Source organism: Carcharodon carcharias, chromosome 5, assembly GCF_017639515.1.
Source record: "Carcharodon carcharias isolate sCarCar2 chromosome 5, sCarCar2.pri, whole genome shotgun sequence".
Taxonomy (NCBI): domain Eukaryota; kingdom Metazoa; phylum Chordata; class Chondrichthyes; order Lamniformes; family Lamnidae; genus Carcharodon; species Carcharodon carcharias.
The window spans coordinates 122,263,287-122,284,728 of NC_054471.1; the positions used below are offsets into that span (position 1 = coordinate 122,263,287).

Here is a 21,442-nt window from a genome sequence, read left to right on the forward strand (position 1 = left end):
TTTAAAAAATTTCAGTATAAATAAAAGAAACCAGTATAAGCACCATCTTTGTCTTTCTGGAGTTAAATAAAAACAAGCACCTGGTAATAGTTTAAATGCAAAACTTTAGGCAAAAATGTCTTTTAATATATTCTGCAATTTATTTTTGCATCATCTAGAAAACAAAGACACTCAGCAACCCTGTTACAAGATACCTTAGAGTGGAATTTTCTGTGCCCGCTGGAGTCAGGCGTCATGGAGGGTGTGAGCGGAGAAAATGGCGGGAAGGCCAAAAATCGGTTTTAAAATGTCATGAAGCCAGTTTGAAATTGTCCGCTTCGCCCGTCAACAGCGGGCCACATTTTCTGCCGTCACATGTCCGGAACTTCATTTTAATACATCTGCATATCATTACAAGCCCAGCTCACCAGAATCATCCACCCACATCAAATTTACCACCTACGTCGATGGGAAAACATGCCGGTGCAGAACACATCTTGACAAGTGTGACATGCAGAATTCGGGACTTACCGTCAGGGCCTTGTTCATGCCGTGGACATCGAAGGAGCAGAAAATGCTGGACCCCAACAGTAACAGGACCCTGGAGGAGCATGCAACGCATGCTGGGTAGATTCTCATGGACATGGCTCACGAAGCAGCTCATGGAATGTGGAAAATCACTTTAAGGGTCGACTTTTGTGCCTTGGTCGTGGTTTACTATGGATGATCATCAAGGGAGTGGAGAGGAAGTTCCAGCAGTGAGAGGGAGAGGAAGGTGTACTGGGGGTGTGTGGGAGACGAAAGTCAAGGTTTGACTGGAAGAGGAAGGTGTACCAAGGGGGGTAAATTTGGAAGGTGGGGAAGGAAGGTTTTGGGGGTGGGGGGTATCAGCAAGATATAATAATGTTATTGGAATTGATTGTAAAATAGTGGTATCTCTGTCTATATGTATGTGTGAGTCTTAATTGGATTAAAGACAGCTGATCTGAAGGCTTTGAAGTAAACATGGTAAACATGGGGGATCTTTAGAATGAAAGGACATTGCACTTTTAAATAAATCAGACTAGGTTGTTTTCAAAGGAGGGGTGAAATGTGTCACCTAGCCAGGTGAAGTTTAGAAACAGTGTGTTTATTTTTCCCAAAGATTACTAGTAAAAATTAGTGCCATGAGAGGGTTTTATTATCAGGAAGATAAAGTACAAAGACATAGTGAAACAATGGGAATTTGCATTCAAAGCGAAAAATATGTATAAAGAAGTGAAGGCTTTGTGTTAAGGGTAGACATTTTAGATCTTACAAGTGTGAAAAACCTTCAGCATCTATGCCTCAACCTGCTGTTTTCAAAGAACTGAAATTAAGAAAACTCACTTTGAATTTGACTTGTTCAGGGTAATATATTTCTTTGTCTAGGTCTTATAAAACCTATGTGTCTTACTGTTGTCTTAACGAAAGTGTAACGGGGATTACGTGGTTGATTTAGAAGTTATCAAAGTAGTAATTTGTATATCTGTGTATATGTCTAAAATCATTTATATTATTAATAAATGTTTAATCTAGTTTTGTATAACCCTTTAAGACTTCATGGTCTTATTACGACTGAATTCAAGGCAAATTGCAAAACAAGTTGTGGCAGTTGTTTCAAGTTTTCCTTTGGGATTTGAACAACTCAGCATTTACCATCTGCTGTGTCATAACAAAAATTGGGTACTGTTTGCAGGATATATTTGAAATTCCTTGATTGGTTTGGAGCTGGTTAATCTTAAATTTATGGGAAGCATTTTCCCATCGGTGAGCGGGCGTAAGCTGACGTAGGATGACATCGGGTGGAGCTCCCGACGTCACTCTGCGTCATTTCCATTTTCAGATCAGCAGGCGCACAGTTGACTCGGCTATGCCCCCGCCAACCTGTCAACGGCCTATTGAGGCCATTGAGAAACTAATTAAAGCCATAAATGGACCTGCCTGACCAACCTTAATGTTGGCGGCAGGCCAGGAGCCCCAGCGGGCTTCGGAAAAAGCATGAAACCTCATCCACAAGCGGGATGAGGTTTTATGAGGATATTTAAATGTTTGATAAAAGTTTCAATAAAAGTTATGGACATATCCCAACTCATATGACAGTGTCACATGAGGGGACAAGTCAGGGAAATTTTTCCATCATTTGTGTTGCAAATTTTAATTCGGAGCCAATCTCCCTGAGGCAGCACTTAGCCTCAGGGACTTCAGTGCACGCTCTTTAGTACTCCTGGCTGAGGGAATCCCCCTCCCGACCGCCCAGGGAGTGCATAGCACTTCCGGCAGACATCACGCTGGGTGGGCCTTAATTGGCCCGCCCATGTAAAATGGCAGCGCGCCCCCAATTGGGGGTGCCGATCAGAGGCACGCCTGCCCACACCTATGCCCACACTTCCCTCCCAATGGGGGGAAATTTTTTCCCTATAAGTAGGAGAAGCACATTAAATTCAGGAGCTGGTGTGAGGCTTTTGTGTAGTAGTGAGACTGCAACATGGCTTTGGCAATTTCTAAGTCTTGTGCGAGAGTTGAAGTTATAACTTTGGTTGGTTTGCAAAAGCTAAATAAAGCAAAGTTAATGGAATTGGCAGATAAGTTACAATTAGGATTACCTGCAGGGGTGAGGAAATCAGACATAATTGAAGGTATAGCACAGCATTTGAAGTTGGAAGGAATACCTGAGAGACCGAGTTGGAATGGACTCAAATTCAGTTGCGAATGAAAGAAAACGGAACTAGAGGCAGCAGAAAAAGAAAGAGCATTTAAAAAAATCAGGCAAAAAGGCAGGAGAGAGAAAACAAGAAAGCAAATTAGAAATGGTGAGATTAGAAAAGGAGGAAGAAGAAAGAGAGAGAGAGAGACAGAAAGAGAATTCCAGCTTAAAATGCCGGCAGTTAAAGAGACAGCAGTAGGTGAGGCATGACTTATTTCCAGGTCAGAACCCAGCAGGGAGATGTTTAAATTTGTACAAGTTCTTCCAAAGTTTGAGGAAAGAGCTGTTGAAGCATTCTTTATTTCATTTGAGAAGATAGCTAAACAAAATCTATGTGTTTTACTGTTGCCTTAACAAAAGTGTAACTGGGAGTTAGATTAAGTAGAGGATTTAGAAGTTATCATAGTAGTAATTTGTAGATACATGTAAAGTTATTTCTCTTATTAATAAACATTTAACCTAGTTTTGTAAAACCTATAAGACTCAGTGGTCTTATTATGACTGAATTCAAGGCATTAGTTTGAAATTTATACAAATTTCAAAACGAATCATGGCAGTTGTTTAAAGTTTCCCTTTGGGATTTGAACAACTCAGCATTTACCACCTGCTGTGTCATAACTGGGGGGAGAGGTTGGGAGGGGAGAACAAAGGTGTCAGGGGGTGAGGTTGGGGGGAGAACAAAGGTGTCAAGGGGGTAAGATTGGGAGAGGGAGAAACAAAGGTGTCGAGGGTTAGGTTGGGAGGGGGAAATGAAAGTGTCAGGGTGAGATTAAGAGAGGGAACAAAGGCGCCGGGGGGGTGGGTAAGGCTGGGAGGTGGGGAGGGAGTACGGGGGAGGAGGGTATAACAGGGCAGAATATGGCAGCTGGGGAGGAAGGTGTAAGGGAAGGCATTTGGAGGGGAAAGGAGTTCGGTGGGGAGGAAGGACTTTGGGTGGAGGAAGGAGTTCTGAAGGGGAAGGGGTCCATGGGGAGGGAGACTAGAAGGAGGAAGCAGTCCAGGGGGAGGAAAGAGTAAGGAGGGTGGAAGAAATAGGGTGGAGGAAGGAGTAAAAGGGCGTAAGGAGTAAGGGTGGAGGAAAGGGTAAGGATGGAGGAAGGAGTAAGGAAGAGGTAAGGGGGGGGAAGGAGTGCTGGGGGGGAGGAGTCAGGAGGGTGGAGGAGTCTAGGGGGAGGAAAGAGTCCGGAAGGAAAAAGGAGTCTGGAGGATGAAGGAATCCGAGGGCAGGAAGGAGACTGGGGGGAGGAAGGAATCAGAGGGGAAGGAGTCTGAGGGGAGTAAGGTGTCTGGGGAGGAACAAGTCTTGGGGGAGGAAGAAGCTTTTTTAAATTCATTTTTATGGGATGTGAGTTTCGCTGGCTGGACCAGCATTTATTGCCCATCCCTAGTTTCCCTTGAGAAGGTGGTGGTGAGCTGCCATCTTGAACCGGTGCAGTCAATGTGGTGTAGGTACATCCACAGTGCTGTTGTGAAGGGAGTTCCAGGATTTTGACCCAGTGACAGTGAAGGAACGGCAATATATTTCCAAGTCAGGATGGTGAGTGGCTTGGAAGGGAACTTCCAGGTGGTGGTGTTCCCATGCATCTGATGCGATCATGGGTTTGGAAGGTGCTGCCCAAGGAGCCTTGGTGAGTTTCCGCGGTGGATCTTGTGTAGATGGTACACACTGCTGGTAAGAATAAGAGAGAACAGAGTGAGCCAGTAGGCTGGGAGAGTGAGGGTGCAACGATATCAGTAGAATTGATGGTGAGGGTAGCTGATGGGGATTTGAAGGCAGACTCGGATCCTGGGGGTGGGTAGGTGGTGGTCGGAGAGGTTAATGTGGATAGGGGTGGTGCTATCGGGAAGGTAGGGAACATGCATATTCACATGGACATCCCTGAACGAAAAAGGCTGATAGCTGACGGTGGGGAGGTGGAAGGTGATGTCAGGAGGGTTGACAGTGATGGTGGAAAGGACATGGGTGACTGGAGGAGGGGGAAAGGATGGGGAGCAAAAGACAAATGTTACACATAACATGCTTCTAAAACCAAAAGTGAGAGAATTGTGTCGGATGGGAGCAGGTGCTGCATGGCAATGCATTCAGTGGGTGGACAGAAATGCAGGTCAGCTCAGATGCGGGGGTTACAGGCAAAGGGGACTCAGAGGGAGAGGGCAGCCTTTGCAATTCCTGAGTGGATAACCCAGGGCTTTCCAGCTGCTGCTCCTTCTCCCTTTGGGTGCCCAAGGGCCCCGGCAAGACTCCCTGAAGGAAAGAACACCTGAAGGGACGTCGAGGTGCCCTGTTTCCCTCTCACGTTGCCACTGCAGTAACTCACCAATGGCTACCACAACGGATTGCAGGTCTGCGCAAATCCCTGTGTTCTGCTGGACCAGGGTCTCCATGGCTTCTGCCATCCTTCCCATAGAGACCTACATGTGCGCACATGTGGGCACCACTTCATCAGAGAGCAGGCGGACGCAGTCCTCCGACTCCCGTGCTACCCTGTTGAGGCTTCCAACAGCTCTGCCCCTGACCTCTGCTGATTCTCTACAATGAGTTGGAAGACCAAATCCAGAGGTTCATCATCTGACTTGGACCTCACAGATGCCTCTTCCCCAGCAGTCCTCCGAGTGCCAGGGAACTCAGCTGAACCTGCTCCTCCTGCTGCGGATATGTGTCCGTGCAGTGACCACCAGATTGTGAACCCGAGCTTGCTCTAGATCTAGGTCCCACCGAGGTGTGTATCTATGTTGATGGAGGGTGTGGGTAAGCACAGTGACAGGTCTTCCATGCTGCTTATTTCCAGCTCTTTAATAGAGAAGGAGTCCTGTTGGCAAGAGGGGAGGACATGGATGGAGCTGAAGGACTGGCTGGCTGACGGTGTTAGTTCCCTGTGAACCAAAGTGGAGATAATTAGTGCATGGCAGCAGAATCAAAAGCAGGGAACAGAGCACTCACAGTTGCTTTGAGAGACGGATGATGCGGTACAGGATCCTCATGTGGGTATTCGCCACCTACCTCACTGTCACTGCAGGCAGGGTCCATGCCCTCTCCAGTCAGCACAAAGGCTCCTCAAAGTGAGTGAGGGGCCTAATGTGGGCCACTCCACCCTCCCCAGTCTGGGACCTCTCCCTCCTCTCCCTGTGACCCCTTGTTTTATTTTCACAATTAAAGCAAGTCACATTTTCCTGATGATATACTTGTATAAGATTAACGTGACAGGCTTTCCTTTTATGGGCAGGGTTTTCCAGATGGTACAGTTTCCGCCCCGCCACCCAAAGAGTACAGCAGTCCCTCAGTCATTTAACTCTTTGGGGAAAGTTAATTGGCTGGAGACGGGTCTTCCGTCTGAGTGAGGGGCAGAAGTTCTGCCTCAGAGAGCTGTCAGTTAACCTGATTGACCAATGGCTCTGTCATTCCAGTGTTAATGGCAGCAGTGACCAGGACTGGGACTGCAAGCAGACCTCAGATTCTTATCAAAGGCCAGGATGAAGTAAGTGTCGCATGTCTCATAGCAGGGAGGGGAGATGAGACATGAGAGGGTGGGTAAAGTGGGGCGAGGGTCTTGATTGAGAAGCCAGGGGGGTGTGGGAGCTCCTGTGGGGAGGAAGACCTTGGTGGCAGTTGGGGGGGGTGGGGAGCAGCGTTGGAAGCTGGGGGTTGCCCAATATGAATAGGCAGCCCTTGAGGAAGGTGCCCATCCCCGCTTCCCACCCAAGGCCTGAGCAGGGTGCCCTGCTGGGCTTCCCTCCTGCCCCTGAACTGCTCCTGCCAGCCTCAACAGTTGGCCACTTAAGGACCTAAATTAGGATGAGAGTCAGCGAGCCACCCAAGACCTTGTCTGCCTCTCTGTAAAATTGTGGGCAGAATGGGGCCAGGTAGGAGGGTAGCAGGAATGCCACCCAGAGAATTTTATAAGCCCCCCGATGCCATCTGCAAACCCACTGGCAGGACATCATAAAACTCTGCCCAGTTTCTCCAGTGTTTTCCTATAACTGAGACCTTGAAGATTAATGAGTGGTTTTGTTGTAGTCACTTCAGATGATTTAGCTTTTGCAAGAGAAATGTTCAAGTCTACATGATTCAGAGAAATGAAAACAACTTCTTAGTATCAGTTCCAAAAAGGGAAACTTTTAGCAAAGAGTTTGATAATTATTTTTTTACCACTGATGTGATTTATTAATATTTCATGCATTTTTGTGTTCAGCTTGCTTGTGGGCATATTAATAAAGGATAAACGCAAGAACACTGTGTAAGGCAAGTTAATGAATATGAGTCTTGAAGCTATATCTTCTTTGGCTGGCCTCATTAGGTTTGAATTACAGTATTAACAACTATTTATGGATTGAAGCAAAATGACAAAGGAAGATTTCCTTTAAAGTTTGGTATAATTCATTGGCTTTGATTATTTCTGAGAAAATATTTACTGCTTCCTAATAAATAAAATAGAGCAATAGCCTGGAAATTTCTATTTGCAACATTAGTAAGCATTTTTGGAATTTCCCTATTTGTTGTTTTAATGGAGGTTTTAATCCATTTGAAAGAAATGGATTATTTGCTCCATTCAAACAGCAGATCAAGGGATGCCACACAAATATTATAGCAAGTTAGACATCCTGACACTATTATCATGAACAATAATTTCTAGGCTAATTTATTTTATAGAGCAACGAATTCCAACCAGCTTGGCTTTCACAGATTTAATCCATTGCTTTTTTTGTTTCCTGTCAACTGGCAGCATGTAACAGCCTCCGATAAATTAATATATTATTAATAGTTACGCATGGTTTTACATATTACCTTGCTAAAGCAGACAACTTACTTGAAAGCTTTCTATTTTTTGTTTTCTTCAGGGTATTTTTGTCCTGAGTTTGCCATACGCTGTTCTGCACAGTGGATATGTTGGATTGTTTCTCATCATGTTAGCTGCTGTTATTTGCTGCTATACTGGCAAAATTCTCATTGCTTGTTTGTATGAAGAAAATGAAGAAGGACAGCATGTCAGAGTGAGGACATCATACGAAGACATTGCCAATGCCTGCTGCAAGCAACTATTCCCCAAACTAGGAGGCAAAATTGTTAATTGTGCCCAGTTAGCTGAACTAATTATGACCTGTATTTTATATCTAGTGGTAAGTGGGAATCTCATGTTCCACAGTTTCCCACATATGCAAATGTCAGAGAAAACTTGGTTTATTATAGCAGTTGTTATATTGGTCCCATGTCTTTTCATGCAAAATCTTCGGATTGTATCAAAGCTAAGTCTTCTTTGTTCTGCGGTCCATCTTGTTGTGACATTCATTGTGATTACTTGTTGTATGACACAAGCACAGAAATGGTCATGGAAAAGGGTAAAGTTTTCAATGGATTTTGAAAACTTTTTGGTTTCCATTGGAGTTATCACTTTCAGCTACACTTCACAGATTTTCCTGCCAACTCTGGAAGGCAGCATGAAAAACAAGGGTAACTTTGTGTGCATGTTGACATGGACTCATTTATCTGCATGTATCTTTAAAACAGTCTTTGTTCTAGTCACATTTTTAACCTGGGGAAATGAAACAAAGGAAGTAATCACAGATAACCTACCATTCATCCTGCGGATGTTGGTGAATTTGTGCTTGGTGGTCAAGGCTCTCCTTTCCTATCTGCTGCCCTTTTATGCAGCTGCTGAAGTTTTGCAAAGCTGTATTTTGAATCGAAGCTCAGTGGAAGCGAAAGCTCAAATCTGGGCACTTGTTCTGCGAGGCTGTTTATTGATATTAACACTCCTAATGGCCATATTTATGCCCCACTTTGACCTCTTAATGGGGTTAACAGGCAGTGTTACAGGAGCTGTTTTGACTTTTCTTCTTCCTTCAGTTTTTCACTTGAGGTTGCTCTGGAATAAATTAGGTAATCTGCAAAGACTCCTGGACATTTCCATTATCTTCCTAGGATCACTTTGTGGTCTTTCTGGAATATTCTGTTCAGTGAAAGGACTAAGTCATTCTTTCAGAAGAAGTTAAATGTGCATCTTACCCCTTTGATAACTGAAATTAAGTATCTGTTATATATAAACAAATACAAAACCTGCCATTTGATTATTGTCACCTTTACTTCTTTCTGGGTCATGTCCTTTACATAGTTTCTTAGTATTATTAACAGATGCATACAGGAGAATTTTAATTCCTGGGTGTAATGTAATGGGATGTGCAGGGCGCATATCTAAGAGTTACAGTGGGAGGCAAGATCCATTTATTGGCTGGGTTTCATTGCCATCTAGCCAGCCAACTGCCTTCCATGAAACAAGCACCCAAACACAGCTTGCCAGCTTTGGACCCACAAAGATTGATTAGCCCAGAGGTGCTAGGCCGGTACTCAGGTAAATTGGGTGGGGGCAGCACTGAGTTTAGGAACATTTCATGGGTTGAATTAGATGCAGACATAGATGGCAGTGGCCAAATTTTCTTTGTGAGGCCCAGAGGAGCCCATCTATTCTTCCTGACACCACACTTGACTGCGTCTCTGCTAGGAGTCTATCAGTTTTTACCAGCAGAGCTGGTGGGCTGATAAGTGGCAAGTAACGTTCACACCACCCAAGCGCCAGGCAATGACCACCTTCAACAAGAGAGAATATAACCATCATCCCTTGACATTCAATGGCATTACAGTTGCTGAATCCCCCGCTATCAACATCCTGGGGCTTACTATTGACCAGAAACTTAACTGGACCACTATATGTATACTGTGGTTATAACAGCAGGTCAGAGGCAGGGAATCCTGTGGCAAGTAACTCACCTCCTGTCTTCCCAAAGTCTGTCCATCATTTACAAGTTATAAGCCTGGATGAGTGTGGCTCCAACAATGCTCAAGAAGCTTGAAACCATCGAGGACAAAGCAGTCCACTTATTGGGCACCCATCCTCCACCTTAAACACTCACTTCCTCCCCCATCAGTGCACAGTGGTAGCAGCATGTAACATCTACAAGATGCACTGCAGCAACTCATCGAGGATCCTTTGACAGCACCTTCCAAACCTGCGACCCCTACCACGAAGGGCAAGGACAGCAGACGCATGGGAGCACCACCACCTGCAAACTCCCTTCCAAGCCACACACCATCCTGGCTTGGAATTCTAGCACTGTTCTTTCACTGTCACTGGATCAAAATCCTGAAACTCCCTTCCTAACAGCACCATGGGCATACCTACATCAGGTGGACTGCAGCAGTTCAAGAAAGTGGCTTACTACCACCTTCTCAAGGGCATTTAGGGATGGACAACAAATGCTAGCTGTGCCAGTGATGCCTACCTATGAAAGAATAAAAAAAATGTATCTACTCCACTTGTTAGGGAGTTAAATTTGTATCATGATAGGAGCCTGATTTGCATCATGAGGCAGGCAGGTGCCTCAGTTGCTCAAAGGACCAGCATCATTACGACAGTCACAGGGTCCAGCTGCTGACTGTTAGAGGGAATTCAATTTCCCACAATATCTCAGTTACACCCCTACAGATAAAAGGATATATGCATTATTCATTTTTACTTATCAATCCAAAACTTAATTATTCTTTTTCAGGATTAACCAAACAGTCCAAAGCTGTTCAAGTTGATTTGATTTGTTTGATCACCTCTTCTGAATAGCATATTTTTCCCACCCTTCCAATTTACTCCTCCAAAAACCTATCTGTGCTATGTACTCTCAAGAACTAATATTTCTAGATAGTATACAATAAGAATAAAGCACTTTCAAGCTGTAAATAATACTCAGCACTCAAAGGGTTAGTGACTCTACTGTTGTTGAATAATAAATTCTCAATATAATCTCTGTAAAATGCAATGTAATGTAATGTCCATTGAATTGAAGTGATTCTTTGATTTAACAGTAATGAACACAGATAAATCAGTCTTTGTTCTCTTACATTACTTGAGATGTGGAGAGCGTAAGAAGCTAACTCTCATTATTTTATCATTTTCTATCAGTAAGTATTCTCCCGATTGTGGTGGAATTGTTCTGCATATCTGCCTAGGAACCTTGACATTTCTTACACCGCATGATTTTAAACTTGCTTATAAGTTCCTAAAAGATGCAGGTGCCCCTCAAGTAATTTGAAGCAAAAAGATTATGTTGATATTAAATGTTGTATTCGATGCTTCATATTTGCTTTTGACAGTAGATCCTTGGATGACATACCATTCCTGAAAATGTTCTATCCTTCTCTCCTGTTAAGCACCTCTCGATCTCTCAAACCCTTACCTGGCAACACAGTTGGGACCACAAACAAGGAGGTGAGAAGCGCACCATACGGCAGAGCTATTTTAGGGTACTGTTAAACATATTAGTATGTTGCTTTTGTGGAAATCTTCCAGCATCACAATAGTCAGGATAAGAAATTCAGAATAACATTAAAAACTACTTGTGAGCTAGTTATAGATTGGTGTTAAAAGTAGGGACTTACATTTATATAATTCCTATTGAATAATGTTCTTGCACATTGTTAAAATGCTTTTAGACCATATAGCATATATGTTCATCTTCATTGCTTGGGAGCTTATCTAGCAAAGCAGATCACCACCAATTATAGAATCTACCTATTATCCATCCTTAACAGAATGAAAATCAAACGGCTGTCACAATAGGTGGGTGATCCACTCTGCTAGCATGCTGCCCAGCTGTTGAAGATGACAATTTATCCCTGTGTATATTATTTAAAAGCTCCAATATAGATGCTTGTTGGCAGGAATTTAGAAAAAACCATGTTACTATTTCACAGTGATGTACCAAAGCATAAACAAACCCTGTACAGATTATATGTTCATTAAAATCTTGGTAGTTTGTTCTGTTATGAACATTAAACTATCTGCCATAATGCTGCGTTTAGTAAATTTTCTGTGAATAGGTATCTAAAAGGTGAAAGAAGAGCCTCATGCATGTTTTGTGTTTATGATATTAGAAGTAAACATGGGCAGGTACGGATTATTGTGCATCTCAAAGTTTAGATTTCTAATTGATCTCCCATGGCATCAGGACAAATGTGAAATTATCAGGTTAATTGAGGTTAGAGGGTTGGGTAATTGGGGGAAGGAAGATGAGAAGGAGGCAAACAGAAAAAGGAAGAGAGGGAGAAAAGTCAAATAGAAATAGGATGAGATGAATGGGAGCCATGGAGGTGAAAAGAGATGGTGGAATTGGAGGGACAGAGTGGGGAAAGTGGGAGAGAGTAGGGAAGATAAGGAGGAAGGTAGAGGGAGTAGAGTAAGGAGGGAAAAGAAGGAGGAATGAGGTGGGAGTAAGAACAGAGAGGGGACAGGCAGATGCTGGGCAGACAGAGGGGAAAGGGGAGTAAATAATGGATAGGAAAGAGAGACCAGAGAAGGGAGAAGGAGGAAGGAAGGGATCAAGATGGAGTGGGAGAGGAAAGAAGGGGAGGAAAGGAATGTAAATGGAGGAGTGGAGGGACACAGAATGGAGAACAGGAGAAGAAGGAAGGAAATGATGAGGAGAGAATGAAGGAAAAGGGTACTGGAGGTGAAAGGAAAAGGAGGAAGGGTAATGGGAAAGAGTAGGGGAGATAAAATAGGATGGGGAGAAGAGAACCGGAGGCATGCAGTTCAGTGAAAGGCATGTGGGGAAGCCAGTGTGTGCGGCATGCTATTGATCCAAAAGTCAAGGTGGGTAAAAAGTTGGGGGGATCTGCACCTGCTGCTGGGGGAAGGGCGGGGGCGTGGGGTGTATTGATAAGGGAGATGCAACCAGCAGTTAACAAATACGAATTTAAGCCAGTGAAGGGTTTGTGTGTAATCTAGAACTTATTGCTTACTCCAGTGAAGAGATACAAGATTCTCAGAAGGAAACCTAGGTCTGATGAACAGCTATGGATAAAGGGGTCTTCTTTGCTGCTTGTTTCAATCAGATGCTGGGAACTTCACTGTCCCTTCAGGGTTTCAGCATCTAACATAACACTGACCACTTGGGCACACTGTCTTCCAGCTTTTGTTTACCAGGAGTTTTTGATGATACTCACCCTTTCAATTTGTATTAATAGGGGAGAATCTTTGTTTGGGGGAATGAAAGCTTTTTAAGTGGAGGGAGGAGGAGGCGATACATGCCAGGATGAGAAAGGACTGGACCAAAATTCGGTCAGTTGGAGTGAGGTGTGTGGGAGCGAAGCCTTGCACCAAACCTTTCTTTAATGGCATAGAACCTTTCATTGCAGTAGTGCTGCAGATCCATAATACACCTCACTCTTTTCAAGATCCTTGTAGCTTTGAATGTCATCTTCCAAAATTCTGTAGATTCTGGAACAGTCCCAGCAGATTAGAGGGTGTCAAATGTAACCCCACTATTTAAAAAAGGAGGGAGGGAGAAAACGGAATTACAGACTTGTTAGCCTAACATCAGTACTCGGGAAAATGCTAAACTCTGTTATAAAGGATGCGATAACAGGACACTTAGAATAGATGAGCGGGATCAGACAAAGTCAACGTGGATTTATGAGAAGGTAATCATGTTTGAGAAACCTATTGAGTTTCTTAAGGATGTAGCTAGCAGAATAGGTAAGGAAGAACCAGTGGATTTGGATTTTCAGAAAGTTTTTGATTAAGTCCCATGTAAGAGATTAGTGTGTAAAATTAAAGCACATGGAATTTGGGGATAATATATTCGCAAGAATAGTGAACTGGTTGGCAGACAGGAGACAAAGAGTAGGAATAAATAGGTCTTTTTCAGGGTGGCAGGTGGTGACCAGTCGGGTACCGCAGGGATCAGTGCTTGGACCCCAGCTATTCACAATATATATCAATGATTTGGATGAAGGAACCATATGTAATATTTCCAAGTTTGCTGACAACATGAAACTTGGTGGGAATGTGAGCAGTGAGGAGGATGTTAAGAGGCTTCAAGACGAATTAGACAGATTGAGTGAATGGGCAAATATATGACAGATGCAGTATGATGTGGATAAGTGTGAAGTTATCCACTTCGATAGGAAAAACAGAATGGCAGAGTATTATTTAAATGGTGAGAGATTGGGAAATGTTGATGTACAAAGGGACCTGGGTGTCCTTGTACACCAATCACTGAAAGCAATCATGCAGGTGCAGCAAGCAGTTAAGAAGGCAAATGGCGTGTTGGCCTTCATTGCAAGAGGATTTGAGTACAGGAGCAAGGATGTCTTACTGCAGCTGTGAGATCACACCCTGGAGTATTGTGTGCAGTTTTGGCCTGCTTACCTATGAAAGGATATGCTTGACATAGAGGGAGTGCAGCAAAGGTTCACCAGACCTTTGGGATGGCAGGATTGTCATATGAGGAGAGATTGGGTCAACTAGGCCTGTATTCATCGGAGTTTAGAAGAATGAGAGGGGATCTCATTGAAACATATAAAATTCTGACAGGGTTGTACAAACTAGATGCAGGGATGATGTTTCCTCTGGCTGGGAGGTCAAGAACAAGGGGTCACAGTCTCAGGAATCGGGGTAGCCCATTTAGGGCTGAGATGAGGAGAAACTTCTTCAATCAGAGGGTGGGGAAACTGTGGAATTCTCTAGCAGAGGAAGCTGTGGAGGCCAAGTCACTGATTATATCTTAAGAAGGAAATGGATAGCTTTCTAGACTCTAAAGACATCAAGGGGTGTGGGGAGTGAATGGGAGTATGGCATTGAGATAGAGGATCAGTCATGATCATATTGAATGGCAGAGCAGGCTCAAAGGGCCGAATGACCAACTCCTGCTCCTATTTTCGATGTTTCCACCTTGGAACCAAAAGTTGTTCTCACTGGTTCCAGGTAGACTTTCTTGAATCCTATCACCCCAATATTAGAAAAACACTTTATTGTTTTTGTGTCTCTAACCACATAATAAGTTACCTTATTGGCTATAAAGAACTTTGGGACAACCTGAAGTTCTGAAAGGCACTATATATATGGAAGTTCTTTCTTCTATCACACCTGGCAAACGCTTTAGTAGTCTCAACTGTCCTTGGTCCAACACAGTCTTTATTGAGAATTCCACAACTCTAATTCCACAAAGCCATTCCCACTCATTCCTTCAATAGTACCTTGCAGCTTAGCTCCTTGGTTTTGTCAGAATTTCTCTAGGACCAGCTAGAGAGATTAAAGAAAAATACACAAATTAGAGGACAATTTAACAGAAAATAGCTTAAACATATACTATAAATAGAATTGTCTAGCATAAAGCCTTTGTCAATAAAACAGTTTGTGATTTGACTTTTACAATCCAGCTATTCAATACTTTTAGTGTTGAATAGGCAAAAAATTGATTTTTTCAACAAGTTTTTTATTTTGCTATTTGTGTCAATTCTAATTGCGGTCTATCACAGCACTAAGAATCTATTTCATTTAGCTTTTCAAAAATGTGCCTTTGTACCAGTGTGTTATTATTCCAACTGAATGTGTTTCTAGAGAATGGTCATGCCATAATTACACTAGCTTGCTACAAACAAAGAGATGAATTGTTTTACATAATACTCCAAATTGTGCCCCTAAAAAAAAAACAAATTACTTCAAAATAGCACGAACCTCTACCTTGCAGAACTACACACTTGCATTTCTAAAATAATTTCTCTGAATATCAGCATGATTCCACTTTTAATGCAAGTGGATGTGCTGGTGTCATTTCTTGCACTCAACTTGAACTGGAAATTTTCACTATCTTTGCTTCAAAACTCCATCCCTCCCCTGCGTTTATGTAGTCCATCTCCAACTCTTCCCTTCCTCAACTTCTTTTTCTTCATTTCTGGGGATAGGCAGTCCACAAGTGTCTATAATGACCCTACCTACTTCTCACAGCTATCTTAATTTTGAATCCTCTCACTTCTCTATTCTGTTCCCCAGTTTCTTTGTCTTCAGCACATGTTCCAACGATACCACCCACCACGCCAGTGCTTCCAAAATGCCATCCTTTTTCCTCTGTCCACCATGGTAGGCTGTACCCTTGACTAAGTCCATCCTATTTTCTGCCCTTTCACTCTTATTCTTTCCCGTCTCACTTAGAACCACAATAGGGTTCCCCTAGTCTTCATCTTCCACCAGCCTCCACATTCAATTAATCCTACTCTTCCAATTCTGCCATTTTGAGAGTGATACCACCACCAAACATAACTTCCCCTTCACCCCCCAACATTCCGAATGACCATTCCCCCTGCAACATCCTTGTTCATTCCTCAATCACTCGTCAACACCCTTTCCTTTTCTCAAAGCATCTTCCCATTCAAACAAAGGAGATGCAACACATGTCCATTCACATCCTTGCCACTTTCTAGACCCTCAAACGCTCCTTCCGGTGAAATAGCAATTTATTTGTACTTCTTCCAACTTAATAAACTGTAATTGCTGCTCATGATGTGGTCTTCTCAACAGTGGCAAGATCAAAAGCAGACTGGACAATCCAACACGTCCATTAAATGCGTAGGCATGACCGTGAACTTCCGGTTACTTGCTAATTTAAATCTCATTCCTGTTCTGGCCTCCTATCCTTGGACTACTACACTGTTCCCTGCAGGCCTGCGCATGGTTTCCAGTGAGTGTCCATGACTCCTACATTCTCAGTCAGTCACAGATCCCTGAAATCTTCCAGGGTCCAAAGAAGCTGCAGGGATGAATTCTTGGGGATGAGGAGAGGCCGTGGCTGATGACACCCATGCGGCAACCTCAGACTGCAGTAGAGTCAAGGTATAATGAGGCTCATGCTGCAACTCGCAACTTGGTGGAGCTATCAGGATGTTGAAAAGGAAGTTCTTTTGCCTGGACCGGTCTGGTGGAGCCCTGCAATATAGTCCACAGAGGGTGTCACACCTGGCACTGCAATGAGGAAAGGAGCTGGCTGAGGAAGAGATGCAGGATCTGGAGGTCTCCTCCAATGAGGAGGATGTTGATGGTGATGAGGGTGAGGAGGTCCTCGAAGACGATTATGACGGCAATGAGGCCCTCGCATTGGCCAGGTGAGGCCAGCGCGCTCATAGCTGCTAGATTTGTGGAGAATTATGACGACATGCAGTGAAGGAAAACCATGGATCCTCACATTGCATCTATGAATGTTTGATTCCAGTTTGACTGGCTTATGGCAGCGCACATACCCTCTGTTCCTGTCATTGAGATGCAGTGGAGACCCTAACAGTCGCTCAATTGCACAAGGATGATGACGACATGCAGTGAGGACACTCCATAGATCTTCACATAGCCTCTGAGAATGTTTGACTCCTGTCTGGCTGAGGGCAGCTCACTTGTGCTTTGTGATCAGGGTCATATCATGGAGATGCAGCCATGAAACTTTAAAAGCATCTGATCATTTATCCACCTTCAACACCTGACCCCTTCAGGAGCACAGCTTCACTGGTCACAGATGCTGAAGGGATGGGGACCAGCCCCACCTTAAAGATGCTGAGAGCTCACAGAGAGAATAATGGAACTCTGTGATGCCTGCCCACAGCATTCTGGCAGCAATGACAAGAACCATCGAGGTGCAGGCAGCAGTAATGTGCCCAGGGAGTGTGAGGCAGGACCATCGCTTTGGTCTGAAGATTGCACAGAGCACAGGGAAAAGGCCTGGGAGTGAGACATCTGCCTTTATCTTGTGCAGAAAGGTTTCACATCTGAGTGACATGAACACTACTCATCAGAACAAGGAGCCATAAGCAAGGAGACATTCTTGGGAGTTTATTGACATTAGTGACCATTATGTACAAGTGATCAACAGCCATGCCCAGACTTTGCAACTACGTCTTCTTAACTTTCCTAACCCTGACGCTACATCTCGGTGCTCCCCAGACATCCACAGCAGAGGTGGAGGCAGCCTGCTGACTGCTACGCCCTGTCTGTGATGACCTTGATGGGCATTCTCTGGAGAGCCAAGACCTGGAGAACCCTGTCCTGCTTTCAGGGTCCTGTTGAGTGACAGCATCCTCAGCCTGTGGAGCTGGAGCTGCCGAGGTCACAGCAAGAGGGGAGTCGGATGGGCCGGACACTGCCAGAGTCACCTGGATGGATTGCCCTGGGGGGGTGATGGTCCCTAGGGGTGCCCAAGGGCGCCTTGCTGACTCCTTGAGGAACAGGGGTAGCTGAAGTGAGATTGAGCTGACCCGCACGCCTCTAGCCTCTAGCAAAGCTGTTCCAGTATGGCTACAACACTGGCATCTACCTGGCTGTGTGGAAAATTGCCCAGGTATGCCCTGTACACAAAAAGCAGGGCAAATCCAACCCAGCCAATTACCACCCCATCAGTCTACTCTCGATCATCAGTAACGTAATGGGAGGGGTCATCAACAGTGCTATCAAGCAGCACTTGCTTAGCAAAACATGCTCATTGATGACCAGTTTGGGTTCCACCAGGGCCACTATTGCAGCCGGTGAGTAAAACATTGTTTTACCCGCCTGCTCCTGCACTAAAGTGCAAATCTGGGGTGATTCTAGCCAGCGTTAACATTTTGAGTCTGTATGACTCTTCTTCAGAGCTGCTCCGAAGAAGAGTCATACGGACTCGAAACGTAAAGTGTTTCTCTCTCCACAGATGCTGCCAAACCTGCTGAATTTTGCCAATGTTTTCTGCTTTTATTTAAGCTAGAAGAATCTGATCTTTCTCAGAGACACTTTATAGACTTTGATCCTTACCACTGAATGGAACTTTAGATTTTACTGCTCCCATTTTCTCTCAGACAGCATGTGCTAGTATTGGAGGATGCCTGCATAAGAACCACTGAGAGTGGAGTAGGTTAGTGGGCTGGTTCTTGATTTGGGAACCCTAATCAGTACACAAGCACTGAGATGGTCCACAGCCCCGGTATCTACCTACCTTTCTTCCACCAGATCCCCAGTCCACCAACTCTCTTTGCTTTGCTGGGTTTTCCATGCTTCCTTACCCTTCAGATTTTCATTTACGCATCATTTTATTTTCTATGCTTGTCTCATTATCACCTAGTGTTGCCTTGTACCATATTGCTTTTATGACTTAATCACTCTAGCCTGTAAGCAGGTCTATCCCTGTTGTTCTTTCCCTGCCGCCATTTTCTCTGGTTCGGTACTTCCTTAAAACTGTTTACCTTTAACATCATCTCGTTCTGATGTAAGGTAGTTTCACTAGAAATGTTAACTCTGTTTCTCTTTCCACAGATACTGCCTGACCTGCTAAGTGTTTATGGCATTTTCTGTTTTAATTACATTTTTCCAGCATCCATAGTATCTTGCTGTTGTTTTGCATTTAAATTCATAATGAAAACCAGCATGTCGCCAAAATTATGAAACTTTCTTGGCAATTGTAATGGTTAGATCCCTGTCCAGCTACCCTAAAGCAATGCACTGTATCAGAACTACAGAGCCAATGTCACTGTGTATTCCACCAGCAACATGCTGGGAATCATCGTTAACCAGAAGCTGAACTGCACCCCATCATATCGGCAACATGGCTACAAGTGCAAAATAGATGCTGGGTACTGTGCAATGAGAGGATCAGTAATGCTGTGCAAAATATAATGCTATCAGGCACTTTATTGAGTTAGATGCATTCATTTTTCTTTATATTCAGAGTAAAAATAATGGGGGAAGGCCAATTTCAATAGGGTGAAAGTGGATCTGGCCCAGATAAATTGGAATCAAAGAGTGGCAGGCAAAACTGTAATTCAATAATGAGATGCCTTTACAGAGGAGATATTTCAGGTACAGTTGGGGCACATTCATGAGGGGGCAGATAGGACAAATCCACAGTTCCCTGGATGATAAATAAGGTGGAGAGTAAGATGAAGCAGAAAAAAGAATGTGTCTGACTGATGTCAGGTTGATAATAAAGTGAGAAGGGAGCTGAATATAGAAAGTTCAGAGGGAAAATGAAAATAGAATAAGAGCAGCAAAGACAGAGTATAAAAAGACACTGGCAACCACCATAAAACGGAATCTGAAAGTCTTCTACGGGCATAAATAGTAATAGTAAAAGGGTGCTAAAAGGGGGCAGGGACAGGTTAGGGGCCAAAAAAGGATGCGACACATGTGCTCATTGCATCTGTTTTACCAAGGTAGAAGATGCTGCCAAAGTAGTACTTAAAGGGAAGGTAGTTGAGACACTTGATGGGTTAAAAATTGATAAAGAGGAAGTATTAGATTGGCTGGCTGTATTTAAAGTTGATAAGTCACTCGGACCAAATGACATGCGTTGAAAGATACTGAGGACGGTGAGGATGGAAATTGCAGAGGCCCATAACTTTCCAATCTTCCTTAGATATAGAGGTGGGACCAGAGGACTGGAGACTTGCAAATGTTCAAAAAAGGGTGTAAAGATAAACCCAGCAACTACAAGCCAGCTATTTTAACCTCAGTGGTAGGAAAGCTTTAGGAATGATAATCATGTTTAACAAACTTGGTTTGAGTTTTTTGATGAGGTAACAGTGAAAGCTCTTAATGCAGTTGATGTGCTGTACATGAACTTCCAAAAGGCATCTAATAAAGTGTTACATCACAGCCTTCTGAGCAAAATTGAAGCCTATACAGTAAAATGGGCAGTGGCAGTATTGATACGAAGTTGGCTGAGTGAGGGAAACAGAGAGTCGTGATGAAAGGTTGTTTGTCGGATTGGAAGAAATTATACAGTGCAGTTTCCTAGAGGTCAGTATTAGGACCACTGCTTTCCTTGATATACATGCATGTCCTGGATCTGGGTCCGAACAATGTAATTTCAATTGTAATTGCAGATAACAGACAATTTGGAAGTATTGTAAACTGTAAGGAAATAGTGATTCAAGAGGCCATAGACAGACTGATGGAATGCGCAGAAACTTGGAAGGTGAAAATTAATGCAAAGAAATGTGAAGTGATAAATCTAGGAGGGGCAATATGAAATAAAGGTACAATTCTAAAGGGGCAGAGTGACATGGGGGCACATGTGCACAAATCATAGCCAGCGGCAGTGCAGGTTGAGAAAGTGGTTAATAAGGCATATAGGATTCTGGGTTTCATAAATAAAGGTATAGATACAAAAGCAAACAAGCAATGGTGAACCTTCATATAGAGTTCAACTTCAACCAAGTATTGTGTCCAGTCCTGGGTGCCACACTTTAGGAAGGATGTGAAGGCACTGGTAAGGGTGCAGAAAAGATTTACAAGAATGGTTCGGGGATGAGAGATTTCAGTTCCATGGGTGGATTAGGGAAACTGGGCTGTTCTCCTCAAAGGAGAGAAGGTTAAGAGAAGTGTTCAAAATTGTGGGGTATGGACAAAGTCGGTAAGGAGAAACTGTTTCCATTGACAGAACAGCTGAGAACTAAAGGACACTGATGTAAGGTGATTCGAAAAAGAGTCAACGATGATATGAGGGAAAAATATTTTATGCAGCAAGTGGTTAAGTTCTGCATTGAGAGGGTGGTGGAGGCAGATTCAATCAGAGCTTTCAAAAGGGAATTCAATAACTACCTGAAGGGAAAAAAATTCAGGACTACGGGGAAAAGGCAGGGCAGTGGGACTGGTTGAGTTGCTGTTACAGAGAGCCAGCATGGTCATGATGGACTGAATGGCCTCATCCTGTGCTGTAACCATTTTATGGTATTTATGCAATTATTCTGTACCCTCAGCAGCAAATCTTAATAGAGTTAGCAGCAATGAGAAGTTCATTTGATCTCTAACATTTAGCACTTTACTTTGAAAATAGACTGGTGGGAAATTTCCCCTTGAATTGTAGAAAATTGTCTCCCAAGACTCGAAAAAGCAATAAAGGAAACATGGCCAGACTAATTTCACTGCTTCCATATGTTTCATATAAAATCTCCTGATAGCTAAAGAA

The 21,442-nt window shown here is 43.6% G+C and overlaps 1 protein-coding gene across 1 annotated transcript in view; it reads left to right on the forward strand.

Moving 5' to 3' along the window:
- The window catches only part of LOC121277751 (vesicular inhibitory amino acid transporter-like), a 90,838-nt gene extending 82,146 nt beyond the window's left edge, over positions 1–8,692 (forward strand). Inside the window, exon 9 of the mRNA XM_041187390.1 lies at positions 7,541–8,692. Coding sequence (XP_041043324.1) covers positions 7,541–8,692 — 1,152 coding nt within the window. The remainder of the gene's footprint in view (positions 1–7,540) is intronic.
- Positions 8,693–21,442: the final 12,750 nt, after the last annotated feature.